At 31.2% G+C, this 17,010-nt stretch overlaps 1 protein-coding gene across 3 annotated transcripts in view; it reads right to left on the bottom strand.

The window, feature by feature from the left end:
- Nucleotides 1-3,870, bottom strand: part of LOC136975518 (early endosome antigen 1-like) — a 57,101-nt gene extending 53,231 nt beyond the window's left edge. For all 3 annotated transcript variants that reach the window (XM_067270593.1, XM_067270600.1, XM_067270585.1), the window contains exon 1: nt 2,950-3,870. In XM_067270593.1, coding sequence (XP_067126694.1) covers nt 2,950-3,717 — 768 coding nt within the window. In that variant the 5' untranslated portion in view covers nt 3,718-3,870. The remainder of the gene's footprint in view (nt 1-2,949) is intronic.
- Between the last annotated feature and the right edge of the window lie 13,140 nt (nt 3,871-17,010).

Genomic DNA, 17,010 nt, shown 5'->3' with positions numbered 1-17,010 from the left:
AAAATAATTTTACATTTTGAAATTATTTTATGACCAAAATTTCTGATATCTTATTAATGAGTTAATTTTTCTTCTGTTGATGATATTCTCATAAAAACTAAAAAAAATCAAACAAAATATGTTGTCTTCAGGTGTTTTGGTCTGTATATTGAATGCATGTCAACTATGATATAATTTTGGGATGATGTGCTTTACATTAAGATGATTTCTAATTTAGCCTATGATAAATTGACCAATTGTTTTGTGTCAAAAATTATGAATTATGTTTTAATAATTAGCATTACATAAAGAATGAACTTTAATATCAATAATATACAGATAATTGTAGATGTGAATATTTTTCTGGAAAATCAGTTAATGCCAACTGAAACTGATACTGCAAATATCATTTCAATTAAAAGTAAATTAAAATTTTCTTAAAATTTTAAAAGTACCTTGCAGTTTGAATCCAATTATGACGAGGTAATTTGTATTTAAAAAAGAAACTGTTTTTATTTTTGAATAAAAAATAATAACTACACTATTTCCAAATACTTTTTAAATGATATTTCATTCATTCACAAAAAATTCTATATGTCACCATATAGTGATTTTTAACTTTTAATTTTAACAATGAATAAAAGCTATTGTCATCATAAACTCAATAAAAATTTTATTACTTTCAAACTATAATTTTTAAAATTTTTAGAAATAGTTGAATAAATTTATAGGTTAAAAAGTTCTTTGAATAGTCCGATAAATATAATAAAAATAGGAAGAATTTTATATTCTTTTCAAGTAAAAATTTTGCAAGCGATTTCTTTTCATGTATTTTAAAAAATAAAAAATGTCAACTATATTTTCTATTCAGTATACTCATTTATTATTGATCTACTCACCTTTTCAAATTCAATGTTAAAGACTAGTGCTAAAATAATATCACTTGGGGAAAAAATGTAAGACTTGTATGATTTTCTTGGATATGCAAATGATCCAATAATATTTACTAGAAGGGATGGATAAATGAATGAATTTTGCAAGAAAATGTAAAAACTATTTAAAATCTTAACAGACAAAACAATTTTCGAGTCTCATGATAAATTATTGTGCTTTTAAACTTCTTTAGTGTTATTAGAAATTTTTGTTCAATTTTTATTCCTATTTCATTTTTAGTTTTAAATTATTGCAATTCAATAACTTTTTTAGTTTCATATTTCAATCTTTTTCAAAATTTGCACATTATTGATCTCTATATTTTTGATCACATTTATTGATCTCTATAATAGAAAATGAGATTTTTCTTATTTTCTATTACACTTCCATTCCATTTACATTTTATTCATTTAAAAATAATAATCTATAAATAATTGTAAAATAAAGATTTTATAGTTTTAAATAATTTTTATTGGGATTTGGCTAGTTAAGTTTATTTATAATTCAGAAAAATTGTCTCAATAAATGATATATCATCGTAACTTGCATACCAGTTATAGTAACAATAATAATAAATTTAGAAAGATCTAGAAAAGGAAAAATATTGAACAATTGAATAAGCAAATTATCAGTTAAGCTATCCAATTCTGTGAGAAATTATGATTAATTTTTGCTTTAATATTAAATCCTTTATATTTAAAATCCTTTCCTGCATATTGCTAGTGACAGATCTATATGTAAGAATTAATTTCATATCTTCATCTTCTAAATTAGATGTTAAATTATAATATTCTTAAATCATAGCCCAATATTTGGCATAAACCCAAAAGAATGGCTGCCTGGCCAGACAGACAAGACAGTTAAAGCATCACTCTACTGTTCTGGAGATTCAGGATCAAATCCAGACAGTCAAAAAAATCCCAGGAAGTTTTTGGGAATGGTTTATCCCATATAAATCAGCCTCTGGCTCTTGTCACGCCAATACGGGCCTGGTCAAACCCACAATGGACTCAAAAAAAGGCTATCTTAGTGTCAACTCGTGGAAAAGAATAAAAATAAAGGGTTAATGTTACCAATGGTAGCAAACATGGCGGCTCGTCTCTGAAACGGTGGAGACGCACGTTCTAACCTAACCTAACCTATTCTAATAAATTACCCCTATTGTAATAATTTGGTTGGCAATAATTATGGTAATTTATTCCCCACTGTTTCAGAAACGAGCCGCCATGTTTGCTACCATAGGTAACATTAACCAAATAAAGATTCAAAAATGTATTCTTTACTTTAAATGAATAACAAATAATCAAAAATCAAGTCTCTTATGCAGGGTAATCTAAACATTTTTAACTTGATCAAAAAATTAATTTTAGAAATTCTACATCTTTGTGAATACTCATGTTAGATTTTTATATTAATAAAGAATGATCGAATAACAAATATAAATTTAATTTATGTATCAATCGTAACAAATAAATAGGTAAAATAGACTAAAAAATTATTTTTTGAGAATAGAAATGAATTTAAATCATCTTCGAAATAAAACCATTTCATATAATTACTTTTTTTAAACTTATATTAACAGAATGATAAATGTGTATTAATAAGGCTGGTTCTATATAAATTCCAAATAAGAGATGCATCTTCAGTTCCTACTTTGGATAATATATATATTATATTTATTTATTCTGTATAATGTGTAAAAATGAAGCCTGTATATATATATATATATTTGAACTTGATTTAAAACAATTCAAAATTTCACAGATTAAAATTTATATTTTAGATATATATATTTCACTAAAAGTATTTTATAGTTTGTAGTAAAAGCATAAAAATGCTATAAAAATATTTTCAATTTATAAATCAATGTAATATTTATAAAGATTATAGTTTTATAAATAAATAATTTCAGAAGCACACGCACACTCATCCGCGATAAACTTAAATTATAGAGGCAGACCGCGGGTTAAAATATAGAAATAAAATGATATTTTACCAATAAAATAATATAAAAAAGCAATTCCTTTCGTGTCTAACCTGATTCTCAGTTCTTAGCATTTTCATCTGATCATTAATCAATGTATGCTTAGCAGCCTCTTCTTTTCTTAAAGCCCTTTCTTTCTTCAATTCTGGACTCCAAAAAGTTTTGATGCTATGCATACTTGAACCGAGTTTTTGATTAGTAGAATCCAATTCTCTTTTCACATTACCGTATTGATTTTGTAGTTCATTCAATCTAGTTTGAAGTTCTAATATAAAACTATCTCGACTGAAACCCTGCCTAGACGAATCCGGTGGATAGGAACCGCGATAAGAAGGATCACTGTTGGGCATCATTTCGTGATTAACGTAAATATCCTGATCTTCTCGGCTTCTATAAAATGCACGATCGAGTGATCTGTCTCGTACTCTTGCGTGCCTGGCATTAGCTTCCATACGATCCAAGGATCTCTCTCTAGCAGACATTGGCTCTCTTTCTAACGAATGATAATTTCTACCGGAGACTCTCGTTGCTGATCGACTTCTATGGGAAGTGCTCCTCCCTTCCATCTCATACGATTGAGAATCCAGGTTTGCAAAATTGGGATCGAAATAAACAATCTCCGGTGATACAGTTAATGGACTACTGTTGCTCGATCTGCTTATGCCGAATATTCTTCCGTGGCGGCTTAGTGCTTGCTGGGATGGAGATGGAATCACCCTAAAGGCTGAAACTGGACTTCCGTGTACCGATGGCGGTTGTGAAATGGATTGATACATTCTGGGTTGGGTTTGTACAATTCTCGTAGCGTAGTCTCGAGACATGATAATCTATCTCGATAACCAACCCTCTGTGCAACCCCCGAATTATCGTTTGATCTTCGTGAGAACTCATTCGTCACCTAATTTCTTCAATCTTTCCTACCTTAATAACATACCATCGTAACCTTATCGCGTACACCAGATGCCGCCCCTACTCTCCGCTGACGTCACATGCCATCTCTTCCGGTGACGTCGTATTTACTCATATCCGTTGTTTGCCGATTCGATGAATTAATTAAACTTTTTGAATGAAATTTTCTTTTTTAATTTTAATTATAATTTTCGTATTCTGCTGATAGAGCCGAGTATTTAAACATAAAAGAGTCGATTCTTCTTTTAAAATTTTGTAAATCACGTGACTTTAAAGGAGACAACAATCTTAGCAAAAGAGTCTACGTCTTTTGCTTTTAATCGATGACCTCTTTATATGTATGAAAAAGCGCGGATAAATAATATAAGGAAAATTACCCGTCTAAACGGAGCCAAAGTTATTACCCTCCCTCATTTTCCCATCGTCGATGCCCTTTACTTCAATTATAAACTCATTAGAAAAAATCATTCTCTCTCCAGAAACAATAAAATTGTATATACACTTTTATAAAAATTAATATAAAAGCAGAAAAATCTTGTATTGAGATTGGGGGTAGCTTTAACATCGCAATTAACTTTTTATAGGTCGAAAAAAAACAAATAAATTAGATTTTTAACGTTAAAAAAAAGACATCAAGTTTACTGTTTGTCATTGAAATTTCCCAACCTAAAATTAGCCAATTCGATCGATTCACGATACAATTACATATGTTGATTCCTAGATTCTTTAAATAGAAGTACTGCAGTTCCCCACCCCCTTCGACTTTAAAGATAAAGGATGAGGAGTGGAACATCAATACCTTTAACAATTTAAAAATCAATTTAATTAATAAACACTTCAACAATTTTATAAAGAAAAAAAATGGACTAATTGAATTGAAAGCAATTATTTTAACGAATTAATTTATATAAAATTCAAATATTTAAATTACTTGCGAATAAATAAAGAGGAGAATACAAGTATTATATGAAATAAAAGTAATAAATCATTACAATCCAGCAACCAGTTGCGTATTTTTTTCAGCTAAACTTTAAAATTTCGTGTGGTTCCATCTATTATGATATTTTATTTTATAAACTTTTATATTATTAATTATTATAATATAACAAAATGCTTAATTTTGACGGTAGAAACAAATTTTATTTTAAAAAATTGTAAATGCAAATAACATCTTCATTAATTCCGATCCCACTCGAGATACTACATGTGATCCCCCTCTATCTCCCCACTTCCTCAACCCTTAACCACCAAAATTTAATAGGAACAATCCCCCTAACACAGAAATCTCCCTGTAAAATTTCAGAAATTTTCGACAAAAGGCACAGGAATTATTAATCTTCAAAGAAGGCGAACAAAATCGTGCCCCCACACATACAGAAAAATCCCTCAAATCTTTTTGCATTTGTCGAACGTTTCAAGGTCCCCCTAGTCCAAAAATGTAAAAAAAATTTTCGACTAATCGCCATACTTTTCCTCTGTTGTATATAACAGCAAGAAAAGTAATAAATAAGAAATTATATAAAGTAATGATTAAAAACAAAATATTATTTCTAAATTTAAATATATTTTAATAAATTTTTCGGATTATTTCGACGTCATCGGAGTCATTAAAAGTTAAAAATAAAAATCTCATAAATAAAATATTTAAAAATATGCTAATGATTCATACGATTGCATTATGAATGAGAAATGTATTTGCATTGAAAGTATTTATGAGATCAATAACATGACATAGAATTATAAATAATATTATAATTAATATTTATTTATTTATTTTCTCTAGTATAGATTCTTTAGCACTAGAAATTTTTCTTTAAATTAATTCTACTTCGAAATTTTCTTATTTGTGAAGCGATTTAAGATGTCAAAATACATTCTTGTGTTGTTATAATAATGTATAAATGTTATAGTCATTGATTTTATATATATATATATATATATATATATTAAAATAAATCAATAAATTATTCTAGAAAAAATTCGAATGAGTTTTTCTAGAATAATTATAATGATAATTTTATACAAATAATTAAAAGTTTATTTATTATGATATAAATAGAAAATGAGTTCCTCTGTGCCTGGGAGGTAGGAGAGAAAACACAATTGGAAGTGATAAATGGAGGATGTTTTGATGAGAAGTTTTAAAGATTTATCTACATATTATGTAACGCAGTTAAGAGAAAAGTTTTATGAAATTTTCTGGAAATGCCTTAAGCTCTGTTAGAAGGGGGTTATTTATGAAAAGTGACACGTCATATATATCGTGAAGTATGCAATGTTTTATCTTTATATTGTTTTTGAAACTCGATTTTATAAACATCTAACAAATTTTGATTAAAATATGCCGCCATATTTCAGTATCCGAACTCCCTGTATAACGAATGGTCCGTCTAAATATCGGAATAGAATAACCCCCAGTATTACGAATTTCTTCAAAGCGCATTTACAAAAATTCGAAAGTTGCGCTAGAAGAGTGGGGATTACCAGAAGAGTGGGAAGTGATTATAAGAGAAAAGATTACTAGAAGAATGGGAAATGACTAGAAGAGTAGAAAGTGATTAAGAGAGTGGACAGAGACTAGAAGAATAGAAAGTGAGGAGTGATTCTGTTTTCAGTGTGTTTCCGCTTGTTTCAATAGCGTTGTGTTTGTATTAAAATACAAACAGCGCGGTTTAAGTTTTAAGGAAAAATTTCAGTGCAATTCTTTCAAGCTTATTCTTAACAGTTCGTTACAGTAAGTGCACTACCTCGATTTCTTATTTTCACTATCGCTTTGCTTTTATACAGTAATTTTTAATATGAAATGTACAGTATCAATACAACATTTATACTACTGTCTACTGAAATTCATATATAATTTCTAATACGGAATACGAAATAAACTTATTCGTTGTCGTCATTACAAACATATGCTTGGATGACTCCCATAAAGTGTTTTTAGTAAGGTAATTGGAGTTTGTAATTTTTATCATACGAATGGGAAAGAATCTGTATTACGAGGTAAGAAGTTGGATGTTTGATAACGTCAAATCTCAGACACACAAAATTCAGATAAAGAAAGGAATTTCTTCTTCGTCTGGAGAGTAAGAACTATATTATAAATGTGTGGAAAGAAAATTATTTAATTGAAAAATAATTCTGGTGCGATCTGAGGCTGAATGCAAGTAGATGGTCTGGTTCGGCTTATTTGGTTACGGCAACGCGACACGTGGGCGATCTGCCGACGGGGTGCTTCTCGGAAGGTTTTTCTATGGAAAACTGATCCATATTTAGGTGTTACAAAAAAATACACACCGAATACATATTAGCCTATATACCAGGATAACTACAATAATATAGATAATGCTAGTGACTCTTTTAACATGAACTGTAACAAGAAACTGTATGTGTATTAGCTGTTCAAAAAACGACAGTAAGATATTGTAGAAAGCGTGTGGTCTGAAATGGAATTTAATTTAACGACTGTAAATATTTTGACAATTGAAGGAAAAACATTATTGCGAAGTTGACTTGAGAATAGGCAAAATTTAGATGGCAAGTTTCCTCTCTGTCTCTTTTTCCTCTTCCTATCATTTGAACACAGAGAGAACTTTTTTCAATGCCCTTCATGTGTTTGGCCAGACTCGCAATGTAATATCGATTAAAGATGAGATCTGACATAATTGGACCAGAATAATTACGAACGTTTTCTGAATTCTGATCAGATGCGAATCCAGTTCCCTCACAAAAACAGTGATTAAAGAGTAACATCGAAAGAAAAGAAGTAATATTAATTATTATATAGGATTTATCAATATACTGTAAGCGATAAGAAAGTATTTATTCTAATAATTAGGAAAACACTGAAAATAAGTATTTATTATTCAATTTTTATCACAGTAAATATTTATCAATGTGTACTTTTGTGAGAGAAACTATGTAGCTCTACTGATAAACTCAAAGAAGAAACCAGCTTTACAGGGGTTTGGCACTGCAACATCTAATAAAAATCCAATTGAGAAAATTCTCAGATAAATGTTATCAAAAGATGACTATATAAGTTTTTAAAAATAAAAGTGTAGTAAACATTTCTGTTTTATGAATCTCCTCGATTAACAACGCAAAGAATTATTTGATATGATAGTAAAATAAAGTAGAACTTTCTTCTATTTTCCCACGAACCAAGTGCCCACCAGTAGTCGTGCATAAAACCACTAAACACTAATGATTGTGACTCGCGCCTAGCCAACGAGCTGGTCATGTGGAGTTTTTCGGGATTTCTTCACGTTTGTAACACCTAAATAGGTCCTAGTTTCTCATAGAAAGTTCTTACCCTCAACAGATCTTGTGTTCGAAATAAACAAGCCCACAAAGCGAATGAAATATGTCAACCAATATACGAATTTATACAGTAATCAATTTAGTGTATATTTTCCTCTTATTTATTTTCACAAAATATCAACTGGTACTTGGTTTAACAGAAATTGTTCAAGATTTCTACTCTATTTCGGGTGAAAACAATGGTACTGATAAAAGCATTTTCCGCAAAAAAGTAAATTTCATTCTTTAAAATATTTCTGTTATGAAATGGAAAAATCGATTTCCACATTAAATATTATGTAAATATTTAATAATTTCTATGTAAATATTTTGTCGAATTGGCCTTCATTAACTATTTTAATATCAGTTTTTTATGACGTTCTACGACATACATTTTTGATAATTGTACGTCTTCACTCATATTTCAAATCCCAGTTACAAAGATAATACTATAATTTATCTTGAATAATGTTTAACTAGATGCCAAAGCATTTTATTTTTCAGTCTGTAAATACGATCTAGAATGTATAGAAATTTTTACGAAAATATAAATGAAATTTTAAAAAATATTTTAAGATTGTATTAAAAAATTCTTACTGTAAGTTATTTATTTTTTCCTCAAAGACTTTATTTTATGATTGATTAACACGGTATCTCGTGATTATAAGAAATTAGATAATGCTGTTTAGATCGATAGTTTTTAAACACGTAATTCCCCATTCCTGGTCTATATCTCATTGTGGATCTGCCCTGTCTAAACTGATGATGATGAAACAAATAATTTATTGAGTGCTCAGCACACAATACATTATTTGTTTCATCAGTTTGGACAAATCCATAATGAAATTAGAAACCGTGAAACCTAGAATCAAATCCAGACAAGTAGAAATACTCAGGAATTTTTTTGGGGGTGGTCTGTCCGGATATGTCGGGCCCCATCCCTCACCACTCGCCCACTTCATTGTGGGCCTGGACGATCCTATAATGGGCTTGCTAAAAAGAGGTCCTGTTAGAGTCCAAAAGGCGGAAAGAGTTTTAAACAATTCAAATGATAAGCAATATACAAAGACAATTCTTTTGTATATTGCTTATCATTCCTATGTATTAAATTTACTTCTTAATATTCTTTTATTTAATATTTATCTTTTTATTCTTCCCTACCGAGTGTAATCGGTCATCTGAAAAATCGGTTATCCAAATTGTTCCGCCCCGATTATTTCGTATAATCGATGCTCTATTGTAACGTTATTTTTATAGGCGTATCACGTACTATTAGTTAAGAATAGTCGCAATTTTTTTTTTTTTTTTTATAAATACATACCGAACGATTAACTAAATAAAAAAAAAATAATAATCTACAAAATGTATTGACTTAACAAATGTATAATAAAACTTTAAAATTATAAATTACAAATCTATTATATTAAAACAACTTTAAATATTACACAGTATTAAAAGTAATTCATTTCTAAGTGAAAATTAACAAGGTGTCGCGGGTCTCCTTCGGTAATCATATATTAAGTTAATGGGCGGATGGCTCTGTGCCGCTCTGGAAGACCCGGGATCGATTGCCTGGAATTTATTACTGGATGGTCCATGAAAATTCACTGGGATTTATAACCTGACTGGAATCCAGGCAAGTAATAAATCCCAGGAAATTTTCATGAACCATCCGTCTCGGATATTTGGGATCCGTACCTTACTACCTGGCAGTGCCAGTGTGGACCTAGGCGAGTCAACGATGGGCTTAACAAATAAAAGGCCTTAGTAACCGTGGGGCGAAAATGTTAAAAATATGCTATTTCATTTTATATTGAAATTATAATAATTTCGAATTAAAGTGTGTAATAAACCAAAAGTAACATTCATAACTGGTAAATAATATGTTTTTATAATGCCCTTGAATACAATTTAAGTTGTGAAAAGGCAAATTTTATTACGTAAAATTAACTCTGCCATGTAAAATATTTTTATATTTTAGATAAACTGAAGATAAAGGAATAATCTTTGTACAACAGAATTGTATACGTTCTTGGAATTAAAAAAAATTTTGTGTAAAAATTATATAACCCATTGAACGCGTGTCTGTCCGTCCGTCCGTCCGTTGGCGTAACGGTATGCCAAAAACGGGCAATAGAGGCGCTCCTATCGTGTGCCGTTCGGCGTATAGGCGTATCGGCGCCCTACCATTTCAAACATTTTAATTAACAATATAAATTATTATTATTCATTTGGCCAACAAATTATTATTTGGTTAAAATAACAATCTATCTATATAACCCACTGAATGCGTCCGTCTGTCAACGTGCCTCATAGGAATTTATAATGCTGCTAAAACGCCCACTAGGGGGCGTCCCGGGCTACTAGTATATATATAAATGAATGGTAAATATGTTGAAAAACTTACTGAAAATATCAATTCAAATTAAACAATAAAATTATAGTCTAGTAGTATGGATGTACAGAAAGGCACTTCTATATGAAATGCTCATTGTACCGGTGTCAATTGAAAATTAAGAAAACTGGATTGACCGTAAAAGAGGGAAATTTATATTATTAGAGTTTATAAGTTAAACAGAAATAAACAAATAAAATATATATAGCATAACGTTACAGACAACAAATAAACGTTTATAGCAGTGTTTCTCAAACTTTTTGGACTGCGATCCCCCTTCTGCACTTAAAATTTTAAAGGACCCCGAAGAATGAGTATGTGTCGAAAAACATCCCGAAGGGAGGGGGTTAGGCTCGTATTTAAATATTTATATTGTTTTTATTATTTATGTGCAATTTATTAAGTAAAAATTATTTTATATACTTTTTATTTCTATTATTTCTAAACATGAATCCATAGTAAATTTATAAAATATTTGAAAAAAAATTGATCTGCATAAATTTTTCAGCGACCCCCCAAATATTTTTCACGACCCCCTTGGGGGTCGCGACCCCCACTTTGAGAATCACTGGTTTATAGAACAAGAAATTATAGCAATATTTTTATTAATTTAACGCAAAATACAGAAATTTTCTTTGCGTCGAGAATATGGCGAAACTGTAACGATGGGCGCGTTGCCTGGTAAAGAGACTTTAATGCAGCTGGATAAGCAACCAATTGCATAGTCAGTTTCAAATAAAATGTGCTATGTCATTGGTTTGTTTATCCAGCTGTATTAAAGCCGTCTTACCAGGCGACACGCCCAATATCAAGGTTTAAATTGAAACAGCACTCTAATCAAAACGTTATTTCGTGCAAGCTTTTGATCATATCGGGCTTTTGATCTTACGCGGATTTTGAATCGAATCCCATCTATCCTGTAAATACATCCTCTTAAATTACTAAGTACTACATTAAATATTAGCCAAATTCACGAATATGCCTGTATAACGTAAAGTCCAGTGGCGTAGCGAAGATAACTGGCGCCCGGACACTTTATTGGCGCCCCCTCCCCCTCCAGAAACACATATAGTTTGTCTTGGAGACCATTTGGGCGCCCCTCTGCGAGTGGCGTCCGGTGCACGATACATCCCCTTGCACCCCCTCGCTACGCCACTGGTATAGTCCCGCCATAAAGAGATCAGTATTTCTTCGGGTTATGTGAAATCATCGTTAATTCAAGCATACCTCGCTGCCAACCAAAAATCAAAAAAAGCAATTAAATACAACGATATCGGTCTCATTTCCAAACTGGTTTTTGATTTTTCTAAAACCGCGGTTACCGAAAAAACCGTTAATCGGTTTTTACCGAAAACAGCTAACAGGTTGTTGCCAACACAAATACAAACCCCAGAAAACTAAACTCTATCGTGGAGAAAGTTTCATTAGATTTAATATTCTTAACAATATTTGCTGACGAATTGCTATGTTCTGAGGAATTTCATACAGAATTGAGTTCTTTACAAATATTATTTCATTTTAATAATAATTACAAAAAAGCGTTATCTGTAATCACTTTTAAAGTAAGCACGACTACTTGCATCGTGTTTGCTCAGGGACAATTACCTATTATTCAAAATACCAAAATATCCGAAAGAAAATAGCAGTTAAAAGCCGTACATTTGAATGTTTTATTCAAGAACATTCCATTTTGCTAATACTTCAACTCCTTTCACAAATCATTTTTAACAATTTTTCTGATGCTTTAAGAAGATATGATTCGTTTCTTAATATCATGTTATAATTTTTTCGAGATAAAAAGACAATATGTATAAAATGAGGCAAGTTAAAAATGTAAATTAAGTCTGGAAATAAATATTAAAACCTGGAGTAATAAAATTGTTTTTTACACTCTTTTCATCCTGTGGTCACAAAGAGACCCTTTTTAACAAACCCATTACGCATTCGTCAAGGACCACAATGAGGGATACGACTAGATATATCCGGGACGGATCACCCTCAAAAACGCCTGGAATTTTTTGACCCGTCTGGATTCGATCCCGAGTCTCCTAGAGCGGTTTGCCACTCGCCCGTCCCTAGAGTAATAATATCAATTTATACAATTTATAGAACTATTTCTTGGTGGGAGTCAGGGGCGGACTGGCCATGTGGAAAATGTGGAAAATTCCACACGGGCCGTATACAATTTGGGCCGTTTTTCTAAATATGTACATAATATACCGTTTTGTTCGGTTTTATTTTTTAAAAAATTCATTTATTTTTTTTTCGTTAAGTAAGATAAATTTCAATTTTTAGGTGTAATATAGATATATGTGTAGGCCTTTATCGTTTTACCCGGCCCTACCAGAGGCCGAAGTTAAATTAGTCTAGCCGACCCGAGTCCAACACTACATTGGCCGACTCGGCCCAAACAAAGCATCCTAGGAGAAAAATAATCAAAACAGACAAAGTTGGTCATTTGTTTACGTTGCTAGAAACTATTCACCACCCCTATGAATCTTTGAAAGCACGAGTTACTGGTTTTTCACCCAGCCACCAAAACGTTGATTGTAATCATAACAGATTTAATGGCCAATTATATCATTTCCTTTATTTTAGATAAGTAAAAATGTTATTCAATAATAATTTCTCTATATTCCAAACGATTTAATTAAAAATAATCTATTTTTTAGGTTCAGCTAACTAATTTTTAGTTTGCCATTCACCCACAATGGCGTTGATTGTAGATGGGCAACCTGCGGCGTCGAACAAAATATTACAAAACAATATAACGCTATATAAAATAAAAATGTAAAATACTGACATCTAGTCGTTTGTAATCGTACTAAATACCAAGAGCCCGCTTCGTACATATATTCGACTCAACTAGAGTTGGTCCTTGGGTTGGTTAATTTTTGCGTCTTTAAGGGATGATAGAATTGTAAACAAATGCACATATACTTTCGTAGACTGTCCATACGCGCTTGACCCCTTTTCAAGACTAAGCGAAGTCCAAGGGAGTATACGTATGTACAGTACTGTACAGTACATTCGTAAACGATTCTATCATCCTTTAACTAAAGACGCAAAAATAAACCAACTCGAGGGCCAACCCTAATTAAAAAAGACTATCTGGTAATTTAACCCGACTTCACTGGACACTTCATATAGAGCTTGTAGTGTTACTACAGTTTAATCCAGAAGCAACTCAATATTATTTCAGAATTGCAACATTTTAAATCGTCATGGAATATTTTAAAGGAAAATGTCAGTGAAACTTTTATAAAATTAAACGAAAATGAACATTCTACTGATGATCAACTAGAAAACGATAAAGATTCGATTTCATCCTCTTACTGCAAAGCTTGCAAAAATTGTCCTATTTGTTGTTATAATATATTATTCGGATATAACGTGTTAAATGGTGCTTATTCTACACTAGGTCAAGCATACAAATATTTACTATCCATGTCTGTAACACAAGTGTCCTGTGAACGGAGCTTTTCTACGTTAAAATTCATTAAGATCAAGTATCTCGCAAGAAAATCTAAAAGCTTTCGTGTTAATGTCGACGGAGAAGGATATTTTAAATGAAGTAGATTCTGATGATGTCATTAATATTATTGCTCAACAAAGCAAACTTTTAAATAAAAAATTAATTAATGTTCTAGACTTGTGCTTATTGCAATTTTTGTCAATGTTGTATTTTGAATATATTTAAATATAAATAGAAAAAAGTCATTTTTTTTTTATTTATGGGCCGGTAATGATTTTTTCCACACAGAAATTTTAAGGCCAGTCCTCACCTGGTGGGAGTTTACGTTACATAGTCTTGAAATTTGCTGCTCCTTTGTATGTTCAAGCAGTGCTAGCGAACCTATCGACAAATTTACTTACTTGTTAATGGCAGATACTAGAATCTCTAGAATTGACCTGCATACAATGACCTGTTGCCAATTCAGTTATTTTGTAGCTAGATCTAGCAATTTGAATTCTCTATTTAGCTGCGGAAGAAAGTAATTTATAAATTTCCGACTTAGGCCTTCATCTATTTTTCATTTTCTAAGACTACAATAGCTATGTTTTTCATTAATACACGTATTCAAGTATTTTTCTTTCCTGCCTTCCTGCCTGTTATACATAATAAAGGAAAGTTTTGGAATTGTGTCAAATTTGACACTCCGAGTTTTTTTTTTTTTTTTTTTTTTTTGCAAATCTCCACGTTTTTTTGCAATCTCCACGTAATCACCTCTGAACCTAAAAACTGGAAAAAAATTTCCATGACTGTATTTGTGTATGTGTGCATTTATTTACCTCAAGATGGGGTAACGATAAAGTAACGAAATTTGGCATTTGTATAAGGAGCCTTTGTGCTATTAAATTTTGGTGTTTGAAGGTTGAGGGACAGGGAGATAAAGGGGTCGTATGTCATATGTCGAGAGAGGTCGGACTTAATGAAGATTTTATTCGTTATTAACATTTACAACTTTTTATAAAATCCATCTTTACCCTCAAAATTAAGCTTTTTGCCATTTTATAATAATTAAAAATATAAAATGGTTTTGTAATAAAATCTCATAATAGATGAAGTCACATGCAATTTTATTTATTATAATTAATAACATAAGTTGTTTTTTAAATAAAATCTCATAACAACCGGAAAGTTACGCAACTCGTTACTAGATATTTTCTTTAAGAACTGATTATTTTTATTCAATTGTAATTGGAAACGTTAGGCAACTGACTGTTGCCGCGTTGCCAGGGGATAGATAAAAAGGGTTTCAAATTGTTCAATAGCTCAGGACCCTTAAAGACTCATACAGCACCGCGTAGACTGCTGGACACTATGCATCACTTCTTCCTGATATAAAAATCCTGGTAGAATCCTACAATTTATTTCAGTTTTTCATTGTGTGCACATTAATACATTGATAAATAAATCCTTCGCTACGTTAATACCATGAATTCATATGAACTTTCAATATCACACGTACGATATGTGACGTATGAATTTTAAAATATGGCGGTTGGGCGATCGACATCCTGTTTGATACAACTTTATCGAACCAAAAACTCTGTATGAAAAATATGGAAATTTATAATTGTAAACATTATTAAAAAAAAGATTAAGAGAGCGGTACTTATGAATGACTACTTGTCTAGCAATTAAGTAAATTACTTTAAAAATAATGAAAAGTTGTGGAAAATAGAGTGTAAATCATCAGTTTGCTACAATACTATTAAATATATCTTTCGTATATATTGTAGAGCAAATAAAGTTAACGTTAAAGTATCTCGGAGATCAATTTTTTTGGGAATTTGCTTATTTTTAAGAGACCTCTCACTATATATAAGATTTCCTCAAATGCCCATGCTTGTGAGCTTTGGTGGTTATTTCATACAGGAGGGAGAAGTTCGAACCCGCTCGTATACGCTTCGTGTAAATGGTTGCTTATGTGTTAGTGTGTAAATGATTACATGCCATAAGCTGCTTACTTTTTGTGTAAATCGAGCTTAAGTGCAAGAAAAAGAGACAACCGCCTCAGGCGACAGAACTTGACGCACGCCAACGGAGTGACCAAGCTTTCGCTTTTATGCATTACGCAGAAAATAATTGTTATTTTCTCGAAAACTAAAAGCAACAGCGGACTATTTACAGACGAATGGTTACCGAATTTGAGGCTAGTTTTTCAGTAAGAAGGTTATTAAAAAGACGATTTTGTCTACGGCGCACAATATTGATAGCTTTACTAGAAAAAAAGCCAGCAATATTGTTGCTAGACTTTCCCGACATTCTTTATTTATTTTCATCTCTAATAATTTTCATCATTACCTTGAATTAATCTTCTTTTCCTGAAAACTTCTAGAAACATTTCCTCCAATACACGAATCTGCCTAAAAACTTTTAGAGATTTTAGGCAACAGGCACAGCTTCAAAGTGAATTTTTTAAAAAATCGTGCCTCCCACACACTAACAGAAAAACCTGTACGTACAGAAATATCAAACATTTTATTATTATTATCATTTCTCGATGTTTCAAGGTCTCCTGAGTCCAAAAACATGGAAAATAATAGTTACGCTACGACTCGAAGTCCTGACAACGTACGTAAACGTTACCAGAACAGCGAGGTTTCTAATTCCCATCTGATTCGATCTTTTTTCTTCTAAAATTTTCTAAAATAATTAATTTACATTAAAAAACTTAATTGTAGTTATTAAAATTCTTACGAGATGGCGACTCTGCTTTCCTCTACCCAAAATTTCGCTGTTAATTTCAAGGCTAAAAATTAACATGTAAATAGTCTGATAATCGTCAATTATTTAGTTACATTTAACTAAATCCATATCTTATAGATTATACCATAGATTCCATTTAATGCAGCGTAAAATCGAGATAAACCGATATGTAGTCATATGTAGTCAGTAGCATAACTAGAACAGATATTAAGGAGTCCCAATTAGAACGTGCAAATCTACATTCACCCATGTACCGGTGTGGATGTTGTCATGACACTAGCGCTATGGCCGAAG

Source organism: Centruroides vittatus, unplaced genomic scaffold (assembly GCF_030686945.1).
Source record: "Centruroides vittatus isolate TY-2023 unplaced genomic scaffold, ASM3068694v2 contig_1089, whole genome shotgun sequence".
NCBI classification, from domain to species: Eukaryota; Metazoa; Arthropoda; class Arachnida; order Scorpiones; family Buthidae; genus Centruroides; species Centruroides vittatus.
This window is presented reverse-complemented; position numbering and strand designations above follow the sequence as displayed.